Source organism: Cavia porcellus, unplaced genomic scaffold (genome assembly GCF_034190915.1).
Source record: "Cavia porcellus strain 051 isolate PalLab524CR breed Dunkin Hartley unplaced genomic scaffold, mCavPor4.1 scaffold_1, whole genome shotgun sequence".
Classification (NCBI taxonomy): Eukaryota; Metazoa; Chordata; class Mammalia; order Rodentia; family Caviidae; genus Cavia; species Cavia porcellus.
The window spans coordinates 138,298,398-138,316,632 of record NW_026947484.1 but is presented as its reverse complement, the minus strand read 5'-3'; the positions used below and the strand labels follow the sequence as shown (position 1 = coordinate 138,316,632).

Below are 18,235 nucleotides of genomic sequence, written 5' to 3'. Positions count from 1 at the left end.
TTACTCACATGAAAGTACCATAAAGTCAAGCAAGATAGTTCAGAAAAGCGAAGAAGAGGATGAGTAGAATAAAACAAAAAGAAAGCTTAATGATCTAAATCATGAATGAGAGAAAAGAAAAAGGAAAACAGAAAGAAGAAAAATCTGTAAACAAAAATATCCTTACACTGAAAAAATGACAAAATATGGAAATAAAAACAAAAGAACACATAACAGAGAGAAAACGAAAAAAGAAAAATAAACAAAAGGAAAGAAGTGACATAAAAAACAAAACACTAATCCATCCAAATACCAAGAGAGAAACCAGTCAGAGAAAAATGAAAGGAGTAAAATTCCTCTAGTGTCTACAGTTCTGTGGCAGGAATTCAGATCCCAGAAATATGTCTTCTGGCCAAGATTTCAGGTAGATTTTTGCTGGGTTTGGGTCTGATCTTTGTCTCTGAATTTGGAGGACTGGATTACTTTTCTATGACTGACATTCTCCCCAGTTGTGTAGCAAAGGAAAAAAGAGAGAGAGAAAATACAAAAAAAAAAGAGAGAGGGCCAGCCCTACCTACCTACTTCTATTCTTCATGTCTTTATTCCCAAGCACAACACTGCTTCTCCTAACTTACACCTGTTGGCTCACATTGTTACTGCAGCATGAGACGTGAGCCTCTAGTCCACCTGTGCATTGTATGTACCTTAACCAGCGTCCTGCTGTGTTGCAGGTGGTCCCCCAGGTTTCCAGGCCCTGAGACCCACCAGCAGAGGGAGGGAGAGGTGGACCTCAGATGTCTTACCAGCCAAATGATCCTGCATCAGTGAAAGAAGGGAAAAGCTAAACTCAGACCCCTATTGCCATCCCAGGGCAATTCAGCTCTCTTTTAAATTGTGTTTTGCCTCATAAAACAAACACATTAGTATTTTTTAAAATTTTAGTTACTAATTACATTTGTTTAGATAATCCAAGCTTCTAATTTTTTTCTAATTTTTTTTTTCAAATCACTCTTCCCTTTACTCATACTTTCTGGTCCCTTTTGGCTTCTGTAATTATTTTGGGACACATTTTGTATTCTGTGATCTGTTTTCTAGTATCTTTTATGGTTCTAGGTGACTTGTTTCATTTCACCTCTGGTACTTTCTGATTTTAAGTTTTATTTTTTCATATTGTTTAAATTTTAAATTCTTGGGACTGGTGTAAAGGTACACTTTTTAGAGAGAACTTTGGCATCAGAAAGGATTTTAGCTGATGATTGGGGATTCAGTAATCACAGATCACTATATTATTAATTTAAAGAATTTTGACTGTGTTACTCAGTGTGTATGAGTTTTCAGTAATACCTGTTTAAGAATCTGCTTGTAGTTGTACAGCCTCAAACACTATTGCCTTCTGTGTTCAACACCAAAGTTGAACAGCACTGGAGTAGAACAGGAGAGAATACAGTAGTTCGAAGTCTCAAAGGTTTGGAGAGGTTTCATATTAAATATCCCCACATCATCTTCAGAAGGCACTGGCTTTTATTCCCTTCTTAAACCCTAAAACACTGAGAAAACACATCCTCAAAGTCACCCAATTTGACAGGTACCCCAGAGCACACACCCTCTTCAGTGTTATTTTCAGCCCCCACTTTTACCCATTTTGCCCTTACATATAGTTATCACCTTATGGAGACTGGGTTAATAGATATTACCCAATAGTTTTAGTTATTTTCAATGAAATTGTGGTATCTAGGATGTGAGACTGCTAAAAATAAAACCATATTGATAGCTGTTTTTTGTTTTGTTTTTTTTGTTTTGTTTTGCTTTGTTTTGTTTTGTTTTGTTTTTGGCTTCTCATCTTTGGTCTGATCTTTCACCAGTTGGGTCTTTTTTTTTCACTTTATTGATTCATATACTTGATAATGAAAAACAGTCATTGATTAAGATTTCACAATTTACAGGTGATGCCTTCTTTGCTTCCCCTCACCCTATTCTTCCGTATCCAAATTTGTCTTCTAACTACTTTGGTGAAGAAATTGTACCTCCAGCATCAGGGATATAGCTCACTGGCACAGAGTCTTCCTGGCAAGCAAGAGGTCCTGAGTTTGATTCCAGGTGCCAAACACACGCGCGCGCGCACACACACACACACACACACACACACACATTGTACTGCCTTATCCCTACTACAATCTTTAATCTATTTCTTTGAAACTTCCTAACTGTTTTCACTGGCACTCATTATCCATATTCTTGCCCAAAGCATCTAACCAATCTTCTAATCACATCACTACTCCTCTTGAAACTTTTTACTTACTCGACATCGCTCATAAGAAAAATTCCAAGATCTTTAAGATACTGAAAAGGTACACTGTACTGAATGAGTGCCTGCCTCTCCAGTCTTTTTTCTCAGCCCAAATCTTCTTGAAATTTTGACTGTGGCTCCATGGATGCAAGTGATTGTCTGCATACATCATTCTATTTCCAGCCTGTTCTCCTTCCTGTACCCCTCAAGCTGGAGTTACTTTCCAATAGGTTACCTATTTTGATAAGAAAATAAGAAGAGAAATGTAAAGCAGAGGAATAAAAGGGGAGAATTTTGAAGATAATGCTATCATTCCTAGAAGATTTTCTCTGTACCTGAAAGTGGCACTATTTTCATTCATTGATAATGTTGTGGGAGTGTAAGTAGGACAGAATTAGATCCTGGAGCAAAGGGACAGTTTAACTACTGGCTGTGCCTGCCTTCTTGTGCTTGCTCCATTAGTTGAGCCGTGTTAGACTCAGATTGATCCCCTGCACACACTGCATAGTCTGAATCTGGAGCTGACAATCCTTTACTCTCTTGGCCTGTTATTTGTGTCTAACTCTGAATCTCACTTCACTAGTTGGGCTTAACAACACAGGAATATCTTATTTGCAAACTACTCATTGTTACTCATGGATGTAGAGGAAATCAACCCCTGTTAGACGGAATCAAATATTGGTATCAGAGTTCTAAGAGGGTATCTTCTTTTCTATGTTCCTGATCCCAGTGCAGGTTGAAAGGAGGATGGAAATTAGGGAGTGTATCATGCGACTGTAGTAATTAAACTGTTCAGTCTTGACTTTATTCTAGTGAGGGGCCAATAGTAGGACTAGCTGGTGAGGTTTTGCAGGTCCAGAGTTAAAGAAAAATATTTTTTGGGTAACATTTACAAAATGACAAAGTAAGAGAAATTAGGAGTTTATAACCTAGTAAAGTCTAAATACCAATAAGTCAAACTAGCCTTAAAGGTGTGACAGGCTTGTAGAAACTAGAAAGCAAGCTGTAAAACTAGAGCAAGAGTCCAGGCTGAGGATTTAGCTCAGCTGCATAAGTGCCTACCTTTCAAGTGTGCAGTCATGAGTTCGATCCCCGGTACTGATAAAAACAAAAAAATCCACTAAAAAAGACTAGAGTAACAATCCAAAATATGGCAGTCTAAGCAAGATTCATGGAATAAGGAAGTTAATGGAATAGCTTTTGTGCCACAGGAAGCCAGCTGTGTTTGTGTGTATGTAGGCAGAAGGATGATGAGGATCCAGCCAAGATTCAATTGTCAAAATTAAGATATTTACAGTCTTATATTTTCTCTATTGAGAAATGTTTCAATTGATGAATGACACTTAGCACTGCCTATGCCACAGTGTCTGAGGTAGTTGGCACTGCATCAAAACGTGATGAAATATGTAAATATACATAATTATAGTTATACTATTGTGTTTGATTTTTATCTTCCTCAGCAAGAGGTCACAAAAATCAATCATCGATGACACAGAAGAATGAAACCCATGAAGTCACTCCAGAGATAGTGCAAGCAGCAACTCCTGTGGAGGATCACATAGGCACCTGGTTTACAACCACACCTCAGGGAAAACGGATCGGCACCAAAGGACTGGAAAAAATAGCAGATTTGGCCCCACTATTATCCTTTAAAGCCACAGATCCTGTCAATGGAACGGTATGGCAAACTACTACATATTATCTAAAGTTGCCTAAACCATTAGAATCCTGAACAACATGTAGAAGTATGTGTCTGACAAGTAATCTATCTCAAATGAATATTTGTTAAATAGTGGATGGATGGATGGATGGTTCCAGCCTGCTAAATGTAAACACACTGTATATTTGACAAAAATACTGTCATGAAAATGCTAATTCTGTGAGTGTGTGTGGTCTGTGTGTGTGATTGTGTGTGTGCACATGAATACATGCAACCAGTGGGAACAGATTTTGAAGTGAGAGGTAGGTCATGTATTTTCTATGTCATTCTAAATATATATATGATTATGAAGTTACGTGTTTTCCATAAGCTTATAGCTAATATTCTGGAAGTGAGAAACTATGTGCCCTATTCTTCTTCAGGTCTGCCTCCCACAAATGATAGAAATTTGCTCATAATTTTCTATTTCAATATACCCACGGTATATTTCAGACATGTTAACACTGAATAACTCAACAATTTAATGCCAAAAAGCAGCAACATAAAAGGTTATATTTGTACCCTAAGAATAAGTGATAAATTAGTGCATAGAAAATGATGGTTCGCTTATGATATGAAATCACAATTTCTAAAATTAACAATGGCACCTTCCTGGCGCCAGACTCTCTTTTAAGGGTTTCATGTACGTTTGCTATTCAGTCCTCACATCAAATGTATGTTATTCCACAGATGAAGAAACCGAGCCAGCAGGTAAAATCACATTTGGGAAGTGCTGAGTCTGGACTAAAATCAGTCTTGGTGACTAAGAATTAGGTGCTTTTCTCTCTGCAGCCATTTGTCTAACATCTTTTGTGGAGCTTGACCAAAATGCAGAATTTCCTGGGGGCTTCATCCCTGAGTACAACACCATGCCACTGAAAAAAGCAAAATGCTTGCTTACTGTCTTTTTCTTTCTTCGTCAACCTAATGCTGAAATAATTTAATAATCACTTACTTTGTTTGCTAGTTGTCATATATTTCTTAATTAAGACTTGAAGTACATAATCATCTCAGGAAAGATTTTTGTTTGTTCCTTGAATTGTTTTGGTTTTACATTTATTTGTATTACTTCAAATAACTTATGTAAATTCACCCCTAGAAACTGAGTGTGGTAGCACACCTCTGTAATACCAGCACTCTGGGAGGCCCAAACAAGCAGATCACAAGTTTGGGCCCAGTACAGGAAATTTAATGACTGGGAAAGATACTATCTCAAAATTTTAAAAGACCTTGGAATTTAGCTCACTGCAAGTGCCCTGAGTTTAATCCCCACTACACTAAATGCAGATTTAAAGCAATAACCCTAGGGTACATTATTTGACTTCACATGCAAATTTTATTGACACTTTGTAGTTATCCAATTAATCATAATCAATTTTAATATGTTACTGATCCCTATCTCCATTACTGAAGCATGATCCCACAGCTGCGAGCCTGGATTCAAGCTTGAATTAAATACAAGCATCTGACAGAATCACAGCAATAACAGTAATACTTACTAAGAACTCACTGTACACCAAACTGTGTTCTCTGCGCTTTCCATATATTGTCAGTCAGTTCTATACCCAAATATTTTTGTTTCCACTTATAGATGAGGCAACAAAGTTAAGAAAGTTCAGTAACCTGTTCAAGATCACACAGCAAATGATGAACTGTGTGCCAGAAACTGACATGGTCACAGAAGGCAAAATTGAAAATTATGCATTTTTTCTAATTCCTGACCTAATCATGTTTTAGAAGAGTGAATATAGGTTTTGTGCTGAGACAGGCTTTGTGCCCCAACCACAGTTCTTAAGAGTTGTATGATTCGGGACAATTTTCTCACCTAGAGTTCCTCACTGATAATCTCATATCATTATCCGATACAGTTGGGCAATTTATACTCAGCACTATCAATAATTGAATTGTTCTTGTTACTGTGTTATTAGCACCATGAATAACTATGATCCCACTCTATAGTGACCACAAAATCTCAAAGTTACGTAGCATTCTGAAATGTTTGAATAACTCCAAATAATAATATGGAAGTATCTCTACTTAAAGAGCTTCTTTTAACAGTTACTAACTCTTTGGCTAACTCAGTGTGAACCACTTTATCAGCATAATCTCAAAGAATAGCTATTAAATTCACTCTCCCATATAGACTACTGAAAGAATATCCATGCTCCTTTGAGGACAGTGCAAGTCTAGAAAATAATCCAATGATTAACATATGTTATATAATAGTTGAGATGTTATATCATAGTTGAGATTGGGCTCTCCAGAAACAAGGTAGAGTTTAGAGTGTAAGATACTTACCAAGACATCATCTGTCAAAGAGTGGGGGGAGAAGCAAGATTGGTCTGCACAGGGGCTGAATGATAGTACAAATAAGACAAAGCTAAAGTCAACCAACAGAGAATACAGGAGCAAGTACCACTTGTTCAAATGTCCCAAGGCTGGGAGAAGTGACGGATCCATGTGTGTCTACCTCATTCAGTCCTGGATGCAGCTCCCGAAAAGGATATAAGTTGGGCAAAGCATCTCTCTTCTGCTGAGGCGGATAATAAAAGAGCTGAGAATGGCAGCTATTTGGTGATGGGACACTCCAAGCTTGAGAGGAAATCCTTTCTTGAAGAAGGAGCTGAGCCATGCACATAAACCTGTACACACACAAACAAACAAACACAGACGCATACACAAAACATACACACATACCTGGGCCCCTAGAGCTTTCAAATTTTCACCAGTATCTCAGTCCTCTCAAACTGCTATAACCAAGTGCCACAGCCTCAGTACTGTCTTATAAACAGATACTTATTTCTGGCCATTCAGGAGGTGCCAAGATTGAGATATGCATGCACCACCACAGTTTGTCTGGTCTGGCAGTTGCAGAATACTGAGTGTCTTGTTGTAAGCTCACATGGTGGAAAGAGAATATGAGAACTCTCTGGAGAGCCTTTTATAAAAGCATGAGGCCCATTCATGAGGCTGCTACCTTAAGAACTCTTCATCTCCCAAAGGCCCTGCATATGGGAACACTTATGTGTTCTATCAACTTCACATAGAAAAGCTCTAGGCAGTGTCCCTCAGTGGGTGTCCCTCAAACGTTCCAAGTCTCTCTGGTGACCTTGATTGAGCACAGCACCTGCAGGCCAACTCAACTTGCAGTTTGCCCCATGCAGAGTAGTCCCACAGAGCAGGGTTTTCACAACACAAAAGGCAGCACAGCCGCACCACATTTGTCTTAACTCAGTAGTTTCCAAGTAAACAGGGGCTCTGAGCATTTTCCAGAATGGATCTACATCAGACCAGACACGATGACTGTTTATTCACAAAAATGCCCTGGCACTTACTTGACTGACCTTGAGCAAGTTGCTTAATTTTTCTAAGCTTCAGTGTCCTCATCTATAAAATAGAGGCACTGCCCGCCTCAACAGTTATTGAAAGATTTGTATATAAAACTTTCACTTATAAATAACCAGGATTTTGATGGTGCTATGCTTGTATTCAATGGGGCATGAAAATAAGTCCACTGGGGACTAACTTCCTAGCTCAATGCTTCTGCGTTACTTTCATCTGCTCAGGTTATGACAACTCGAGAAGACAAAGTAGTCATTATTGAAAAGAAAGATGGTACTCGGATAGTGGATCATGCTGATGGTACCAGAATTACAACCTTTTATCAAGTTTATGAGGATCATATTATTTCTACAGATGATCAAGAAATGAGTGAGTTTTATTTTTTCAAAGACAAAGCAATATTTTATAACTATAGCTTGAGATATATAGAATCTTCACTGTCTGGTGAACACAAACATAAAACAATTCTGTAATGGACTCAGCCATCCAAGGAACACACAGGCAGTGCAAAGCAGGGCCAATTACAACCTTGTATTATTATTATATTATTATTATTATATTTTATTTGCTTTGGTGACTTAAGTTACCTTTATAGCTTTATCACATTTTCATATTGATTCCATATCTTAAGATAGTGAATAACAGCTGTAATGAACATAGAAGAGTATTAGTACCTTTATTATGCTCTTTATCCTCAACAGAGATATTAGTGATAACTACTCCAGCTGGTTGATGAATAGCAACAGTCTTTTTTATTTTTATTTCTAAAGGTATATGAAGGGCTCACACTATACCACTGTTATTCCTGGTATCAATAAATAAAGTAAAGGTGTATGATACAGATTGGTGGCTAATGAAAACTAATAATTATGGCTCAGTTGTCCTAGATATTAGCTCATAGACCTGTTTTCTTTGACCTTCTAGGCATCTAAGGTATATACAGGTGACATCAGGTAGGTCTTCCGTCAAACTTGAGCATGTCTTTCATTGTCAGAAAGGCATTATAAGAAAAAGAAGGCTGCACCTGCTACCCAATTGGAACCTTCTCAGAGACTCTAACTTAAATTTAGACAGGGTTTTTAAATCCCAAATTTTCCCTGGTTCTCTTTTCATTAATGCCAGAGTTTGTTTTTTTCTTCATTGTATATGTTTATGATATGCATATTTTCATATATAGAGAGAGAGAGAAATAATTACTATGACAAGCAAATTGACATGTGTTACCTCATATAGTGACTTTTTGTTATATGTGATAAGAAAAACTAAAATCTGTTTATTCTGAATATTTCCAGTACACAATGCAATATTACTTACTAGAATCCTCATATTGAACATTAACAGTTATCTACAGTTACTCGTTCTGCAGCCCACATCTTCCTAACCCCACCCTATGACATCATGTGTATTGTATACTAGCTTTGGTTTTGTGTACGTATAGATGCTTTTATGCATTTGCACAAGGAAACAAGTACTACATTCAACCCTGAACATCACATTGACATATTGGGAAAACATAAGTTCTATCAATGACAGAATATGAAAATAAAATGTTGTTTTGATACAAAAGGACATTAAATAGTCATCATAAAGAATCACACATATATTAAGATTGCTAGAGACCTAAAACAAATTTAAAAGTAAAAAAATCAGATGCAGATGATAGTAATTATATAATCATATGATTACATAGAATAATATATAATTTATTAAAATTAGAGCATGCTAGTGTTATATATTGTTCTCAATATGTATCTTCATAAAAAAAGTATAATAATGAGTTACATAATGGAAATAAATATAAACATAAAGAGAAACTATAACTTTCATGTGTATATTATAAATGTTGAAAAAATATGGCAAAGAATAACAAGTGTATATTTTGACTGCTAAAAAGTATGAGTAATTAAATTACAATTTTTGCATTTTAATTTTCAAAATGAAAAACTAAATATTTTCAACTTCACAAAATAAAAAGAACAGTGAGATCAAGACAATAAAAAGTATGATGATTTATTCTAAAAGAATTATTTTGAATTGACAAGGAGAATAAGCCTCACTTTGACTTGGTGGAGTTCGAACCCCTAGTCTACTCTCCATGTGTGTTCTTCCCGTGGGGAATCCTGACAACCAGGAGACAGCAGCAAATTAGCAGCATCAGCATCCTGTGGTATCTGTTTACCTTGTATTTGCTTGTAGCTGAAGTTCCTCGGACCATCACCAGACAGGTGAAGTGCATGCGGATAGAAAGCTCACACTATGCCACCATTATCACCAACTGTGAGGACAGTAGCTGTTGTGCCACCTTTGGGGATGGGACATCCATCATTGCAAAGCCGCAAGGAACATATCAGGTAGGTCTAGTTGGAAAGCAAGGAGTTTGCAAAGTTTTGTTTTGTCATCATCTTTTCACAATCACAGAAAGACACTGACCTGCTGGTTTTACAAAGTTTTGCACTGTGTGCATTGAGGATTTCTTGTATGCTAAGCATTGTGGATGGTAGAAACATTTAAATCATAAGGTTCATGCACACCTGACTAGCAACACTTGCCACTGCTAGCCTCGTTCTTTTTTTTTTCTTTTTCTTTTTTTAATTTTATTTAAGGAGAAAAAGAAAAAAACAGAAAAAGGGTACAAGTAATACAAAATTTAAAAAATAAACAGTAAGAAATCACTAGTTAATAAATTACATATTCTCATCTTAGAAATAGTTGCTCAAGTTACAAAATTAAAGCATATAAAGTGGACTTTCAAACAGTGAGACTGCAAATAGTTTTGTTCAATGATCCAACAAAACTCAGTAATATGGTTATCTATCTTATGCACTTAAACTCATATGCAGTTACAACCTTTAGAGCACTTTCTTTTCTTTTATTTTGTACAATGACAATTACACATTTTGGGTTTTATTACTCCCACAGTTCTTATTACTTTTTTTGAAGTGAGTAAGACCAAATGCGACATATCAGAACAGAGTCAATCATAGCAAAAGGATAGACATAATAGATAATATAAAAACAAAATACAAGGTGATCAACAATGGTTACCATACTGTCTTTTGCTATCTATCATCAGTTATAATAAAATTGAACAAAACAGTAAAGAATAAAACCAAAACATTGGAGACATTACAGAACTTTAAAAGAAGATCATAGTCAACCAGAATGGACATCATAATGAATCTTATTGTCTTCACAGTTGTTGCCTATACTTTAGAACTTGGTACTATCAAGCTAAGCAGAATAGGGGGAAATCAGTCAAAACAAGATGGTGAGGGCAATACAGGGTTTCAAATCAAGTTAATAGGAAATCAAAGTAGGTTATTATAATGTATCCTGCTATTTTTTATTTATTTTTCCCTTAATTAAAAAGATAAAAATAAAAAAGTAAATCATTTAAAAAGGAGATTGAGATAAAAGAGGGCGTAACAACAAAACAGCACAGGTCAAAACATAACCATTTAAGCAAAAATAGTGTTTCACCACAGGATATCCCAACATAAAAGTAGTTACCATAGTGTCTCTTTCCGGGGCTGGGGACTTAGCTCAGTGGCATAAGCACCTGCGTTGCAAGCAGGCAGTCGTGAGTTCAATCCCTGGTACTGATAAAAATGAAAAAGACAAAAGAAAACAAAACATAGTGTCTCTTTCCTTGAAATATTTGAGTATAACTTCATATACTGTAGCACCAAACATATCCAGACAGTGTAAAACTATTCAAGAGAATGACCTTATTACAGGGTATTTAGAGCCACCTAACAGAAAATGAACAATGGTTTCCGTATAATCTCCTTGTCTATAAACGTTTTTGCTTATATTATCACATATAATAAAATCCAATAAGATACAACCTGTTAAGACCAATGGAGACAGAAGAATAAAGGCTTGATGGGACTTCAAAACAAGATGATACTAAATCAGCACTAGCTATTATGATGTCTTGTTTTCTCCAAAATAGCTGTTCTTACCATCCAACCTTCTCTGCCTCACTTCTGTTGAGCTCTTTTTCTGTCATTAGTTGTCAGTTTGTCTTCTTCATTTCTCTTTCTGCTCCATTCATTGTGGCCTCTCTGCCACTATTTCTGGAATCTTGGTATTTTCCCTTTTTAGAATATCCTGCAGTATTTTCTGTAGAGTTGAAATGGTGGTTGCGAATTCCCCTAGTTCTTCTTTATCCTGGAAGCACTTTGTCTTTCCATCAGTTTCCAGGGATAGTTGTGCAGGATATATCAATCTTGGCCAGAGGTTATTATCTTTCAAAGCTTAAATTATTTCCCCCCAAGCTCTTCGTGATTTGATGGTTTGTGCCGAGAAGTCTGCTGTAATTCTGATGGGTGTTCCCTTGTAAGTGATCTGTTTCTTATCTCTGACGGCTTTTAATATTTTGTTCTTATATTGGATTTCTGGAATTTTGATTATTATATGCCTGGGTGTAGCTCTGTTTGGGTTGTGGGTGGATGGGGTCCTGTATGCCTCATACATCTGAGTGTCTTTGTCTTTTGCTAATTTAGGGAAATTCTCTTGGATTATTTCTGTGAATAGCTTTTGTAGTCCATTTGTTTGTGTCCCTACTTCTTCTTTTATGTTCTTAATTTTTAAGTTATAGATCCTCTTATCATCTTCTAGCCTTTGTATTATTGCTGTTTGTTTTCTTGTTATTTTTAAGAAGTTTTTCATTTCATGCTCCCACATTACAAATCGGCCCTCCAGTTCAGATAATCTATCCTTAGTTTCTTTCAAGCTGTTATGCAAGCTTTCGATAGAGTTTTTAGTTTCCTGGTAATCTCTTTGAACCTGCTTCACATATTCTATGTTTTCTCTATTTTCTCCATCAAACAATTCTCCCCTTTTTTTCTATTCTTCCATTCCACCATCTGTTTTTTCTTGGGTGGTGCTTAGCATTTCTCTAACTATTCTACTTATATCTTGCTTTAGGTCGTTAGTAACTTCATTTTTGAACTGGTCTATGAGGCTCTGGAGATACCGCTTTATGTCTATTTGTGCCATGTCTGATATTGCATGTTTCTCAGGATTGGGGGCCGAGGACCCTTTCTTGTTGCCCCCTCTTCCCATATTTTTTGTTCCTTCCATACAAGCGTATATAGGAGGCCCAGTTTCTTTCTTTGTCGGTTACAGTTTGTTTGAATTGCGCTGGCTAGGTGTTCCCACCCACTGCAATGTACAAGGGAGACACAGACCCAGGCAGCCTATGCTTGGCCCACCCCTCCAGGTCAACCTACCGAAGGCTTCACTGCTAGGGTGGTCTCCCGGCGCTGGAACCTGGTTTGGGCTAGCCTACTGGGTCTTAAGTCAGCGGCGACACCCAGGCCAGGCACTCCCTACCAATCCCGCTTGAGAGGGGAATATGCAACTAATGACACTGCAGCATCTTGTTCCGTACCAGTATGTCCTTTACTAAAGCCTCCTACTCTATGGAAGGGTCCCCAATCTGCTCACTCACCGCAATTTGATGCAGGGCTCCCAGCCAGTCCTGCTCTCAACTCCATTCGCCACTTCCCACTCTCAGAGCTTTTGCGCCTCTCTCCTTGCCGTGCCGATTGGGACGCAACAGCGGCTGCAGGAAATTCAAATCACGGCTTCCAGTGCTGCGGGCTCCAGCTTCTGCGCTGAGACCTTATCTGTTCCTGTTATAGCACCGGGATTGTGTTTCCAGTTGGTTCCTCTTAGTTTAGTTCATTCCTGGGTCGGCAGGGTATATCTCTCCTTGCTTAGGACTTCTCGCCCCACACCATTCCTGGATTTTAAGTGGGGTATCTCAGAGAGCCTCTGTAGCTGCTGCTATTTATCCACCATGCTCTCCTGGAAGCTGCCTCGTTCTTTTTTATTTAAAAAATAAAAAGCATATGTTTTTGATACATCATAACCTTTGTTTTGAAAAATTGGTACACGTATGTATCATATTTTGATTATTTTCTATACCCTTTCTTCCCTGCTTTTCCCTCTCTCTCCTCTATTCCCCTATCTTCTCTCCCATCTCCAAGAAGCCTGTCTTCCTGCTTCCTACCATCTCTCCATCAGTTTTTGTCCTTTGATTCATTTATATTTTAGGTTTCTCATATAAAGGAAACCATGTAATAGTTTGTCTTATTGTTAGACATATTTCATTTTGTGGTTTGATTCCATCATTTTCCTACAAATGATTTGAATTTATCTTTCTTTGTACCACATTACTCATGTCTGTTTTTGGGCACCTAGGTGGCTACTTTCATAGTTTTTAAGTTATGAATTTCGCTGCAATAAACATGGGTATTCATGTATCTCTATAGTATGATGTCTTTAACTACATTGGCAATATACCCACAAGAGAGACAGCTGGATAACATAGAATTTCCATTTTTTTCAAGGAATCTCCATACTTTTTCCATTAATAGCTTTACTGGTTTATCATTCTACCAACAAGGGATGGTCCTTTTACCCCTTACCAGCATACGTTGTTGCTGCTGTTCTTGTTGTTGATGTTGGTGTTGGTGTTGGTGTTGTTGTTGATGGGTGTGTCTGTGTGTTCTTGATTGTAGCATTCTTGAATAAGACAGAGTGTTGTTTTTATTTGTATTTCTCTAATGGCTCCAGACACTAAACATTTTCATGTATGTATGGCCATTTGTACTTCTTTTAAGAATAGTCTATTCATTTCATTTTCTCATTGTTTGATTGAATCTTTTGTTTTAGAGGATGTAATGTTTTTTTAATTTTTTATATATCCTAGATGTATTTTAGTCCTTTGTCAGAAGAGTAGCTGGCAAAAAGTTTACCCATTTCAAAGGTTTTCTCTTCACATTGGTTATTTCCTTTTGTATACAGAAGGATTTTAATTTGATATAATCCCATTTGCTCCATGATGAATGCAGTTATCATATACTTCAAACATATATAATAAAAAAGAGAAAATATTATTTGTTGATTCTTGTTATTTCTTATGCCATTGGAGTTCTCTTCAGGAACTCTGGACTGTGTCCATGTATTTAAATGTTTTCCCTACTTTATCTTCCAATAGCTTCAGTGTTTCTTTTTGATATCTAGGTCTTCTATCCAGTTTTATTTTAGTCTAGTACAAAGTGAGAGATATGGGTCTAGAGTCACTCTTCTGCATGTGCATAGCCAGTTTTCACAGAATTATTTATTAAAGAGGCCCTTTCCTTCAGTATATGTTTTTTAACCTTTTGTGAAAGATGAACTGGCTAAAAGTACATGGGGTTATTTCTGTGTCTTCTATTTCACTGGTCTATGTTGATTTTTGCTCTGGTGTCAGTTTTTATTACAGTAACTTGATAATATACCTATAAAATTTGGGATTGTAATGCCTTCCACTTTGTTCTTTTTATGCAAGATTGCTTTGGCTATTCTCAGTGTCTCCTGATTCTGTATAAATTTTAAGACACCTTTTTTCTAATTCTGTGAACAATGTATTGATTTTTTAATAGGAAATACATTAACTCTGTAGACTGTTTTTGATAATGTGGTCATTTTAACAACACTAATTCTGCCTATTCAGGAACGGGGATATATTTCCATTTCCTAATCTCCTCTTCAAGCTCTTTCTTTAGAGCACTGTAATTTTCATAATAGGTCTTTTACATCATTGATTAGGTTGATTCCTAGATATTTAACTTTTTGAAGCTATCATTAATAAGATCATTTTCCTGATTTCCTTCTTACTGAGTTCATTATTGGTGTACAGAAACACTATTGATTTTTGTGCATTAATTTTATATCCTGTGACCTTGATAGATCTGTTTACTTGCTCTACAAGTTTTTTTGTGGGTTTTTTTGTTGTTGTTTTCTCTTGTTTTGTTCTTTGTCTTTTTATTATCATATTATCTACATATATTTCTACATAGTTTGACACTTTCCCTTCCTACTTGTGGCTAATTTCTCTTGCCTGATTGCTCTAGCTGATGTTTCAAGTACTATATTGAACAAAAAAGTGAGAATGGACACCTGTCTTGTTTCTGGTTTTAAAGAAAACATATACTTTGTTTTTCCTCATGTATTATGTTATTGGCTGTGAGTTTGTCATGAAGGGCTTTCCTGAGTTTGAAGCAAGGGCCTTCTATACCTATTTTCATCAGGATTTTTCCTAAAAAAAACCATTGGTTTTGTCAGTTTTTCTATATCTACAGTAAGTCCCTAACTTACAAACATTCAAAGTTGCAAACTTTCACAGGTATACCATATAGGACTCACTTTGTCAAACTCACTACAAATCTGACATACAATCATTCTTTCTGAAGGGAACACCTTCATAGGTTAGGAATTTACTGTATTGAGAGATTATGTGATTTTTTCCCTTTTTTTAAACCTTAAAATGAAAAGCAGAATAAAAATGATACAAAATTTCAAAACAAAAGAATAAGAGATTAACACTGGTTAATACATTGTGTACTGGGATTGGAAGTCCCATTTAACTCAGCTATTCCATTTTTAGGCATATTCCCAGAAGAACTGAAAACATCACACCATAGTGTATTATGTTCACCCATGTTTATAGCAGCACAATTTGTAATAGTCAGATCTTGGAAACAACCTAAGTGTCCATCAACTGAGGAATGGACAAAAAAAGTTGTGGTATTTTTATACAATGGAGTACTACTCAGCTATAAACAATGATCACATTGAGATATTTATAAATAAGTGGATGCAACTTGAGACCATCCTCATAAGCGAAATAAATCAAAGTCACATTTATAAATACCGTATAGTCTCCCTAGTGTAAGAAATGGTAGGAGTACATAAAAGTTTATAGTAATTATGATTCCCCATTACATTGCTTTGAAGCCTTATAATGTTGGCATTAATTAGTTGGAATGGTTTTATCCTGGTTTGTTTGATTTTATTATCTGTGATGATATAAACAGCTATTTTGAAGAAAACAAGGCATTATAATAGCCAGTGCTGACTTAATATCATCTTACTCTGAAGTCCTACCTTGCTTTTGTTCTTCTGTTTCCATTGGTTCTATCACATTATATCTTACTGGATTCTAGTATATGTTATGTATAAGCCAATTTTCTATGAATAATGAGATAATATAGTAACCATTGTTCATTCTCTCTCATTTGGTTCTGAATGCCCTGTAATACTTTTATTCTCTTGAATGGTTTTATACTATTTTGTTATGTTTGGTTCTATTGTGTATGAAGTTATGCTCAACTATTTCAAAGAAAGAGACATTATGGTGATTACTGTTAATTATGGGTTGTTTTGTGGTGGAATACTGTATTGCTTTCTTTGTTCTGTTCTGATCTGCTTTGCTATATCCTCTTTTGTCTTAATCTCTTTAAAATAAAAAATTTAAAAAATAAATGAAAGATAATAATAAGTTTTTTTAAAAATACATTGTGTATTGTTATCACTAAAGTAGTTGTTCAATGTACAAGATATAGGCATGGGGCTTTTATGATTCATTTTATTTTTGTGGTTATTACATTTATTGATTTATCTGTGTTGCACCGTCCTTATGTCCCTGGGATGGAGCCTAGTAGGTGATGATATATTATCTTTTTAATGATTTGTTGTATTGTTTGCAAATATTTCATTGAGGAATTTTGCATTTATGTTCATCAAATATATTGCCCTGTAACTTTTTGTTTGTTTGTTTTGGTTTTTTGTTTAATCTTGCTTCATCTTTGTTTTGTTTTGTTTTGTTTGACATTAGGGTTATGCTGGCTTCATGGAATGAGTTTGGCAATGTTTTCTTATTTTAATTTATGATAATTATGAGAAGTATTAGTACTAGTTCTTCCCTGAAGTTCTGGTAAAATTTAGCTGTGAGTTCAATCAGGCTTGGGCTTTTCTGAGTTGGAAGATTTCATTACTACTTCAATTTCATTACTGTTTATGGTTTTTGTATCTACTTGGTTCAGTATTTTTGTGGCATATACATCTAGGAATTTATTTCTTCCATATTCTCCAACTGTTGGAGAATAATTTTCAACATACTTTCTTATACCCTCTGAATTTCAGTGGTGTCTGTTTTAATTTTGCCTTTTTCAATTCTAGTTGTATTGATGAGGATCTTTCCTTTTTTCATAAATCTAGCTGAGTTTATCAATCAATTCTATCTTTGCAAAAACCCAATTGTTTGATTTATTTAGCCTTTTTATTTTTTAATCCCAATTTTTGTTGATTTCTGCTCTGATATTTATAATTTCTGGCTTTCTACAAGATTTAGATTGGAATTTCTCTTATTTTTCTATGGCCTTGTGATGAATCATTACCTCATTGATTTGATAACATTTAACTTTTCTAATATAAGCACTCAATGCTTTTCTTGTACCCCAGAGATTCTATGTTGTATTACCACAGTCGTTAGATCTAGAAACTTTTAAAATTTCTTCTCTGATTTCTTCTATGAGTCACTGAGTATACAAAGGTGAATTATTTAGTCTCCATGGAATTGTATAATTTCTGTGTCTAATTTCATTTTTGGTGTCTAGTTTCATATTCCATTATAATCTAATAGGATGCAAGAGATTATTTTGATTGTTATTTATTTATTTAAACATGTTTTATGACTTGAAAGCTTGGGGGAAATGAGGAAAAATACAATGAAAATACTATGAGCTAATATAAAATAAAATTTTATATTTTATATAAAGAAAATTGAGAAAATAGGTTTTGGTGGGGAAAGAAGAGATATGAAAGGTTATGTGAAGGGGCAGGTTAAAAACAATATAGAAAAAAAATTATAAAAAAATAACTACAAGAAGGAAGTATTAGTGAAAAGTTTAATAGAAAAACTTTGTAGATGTTGGAGCCGGTAGATCTGAATACATGCAGGAACCCAGGGTAGAAATTAAAACACTGATTCACATCCATACCAAACTGCATCCTCCCTCCCCCGCCCCGTCCGCGCTACCATGCATGGATATCTGAGAATGCAAATAGATGCTCAAATCTGTTTCACTCGC

At 35.7% G+C, this 18,235-nt stretch overlaps 1 protein-coding gene across 1 annotated transcript in view; it reads left to right on the top strand.

The window, feature by feature from the left end:
- The window catches only part of Spag17 (sperm associated antigen 17), a 239,361-nt gene that overhangs the window by 182,760 nt on the left and 38,366 nt on the right, over positions 1–18,235 (top strand). Inside the window, exons 29-31 of the mRNA XM_063256315.1 lie at positions 3,727–3,944; positions 7,532–7,676; positions 9,504–9,658. Coding sequence (XP_063112385.1) covers positions 3,727–3,944; positions 7,532–7,676; positions 9,504–9,658 — 518 coding nt within the window. The remainder of the gene's footprint in view (positions 1–3,726; positions 3,945–7,531; positions 7,677–9,503; positions 9,659–18,235) is intronic.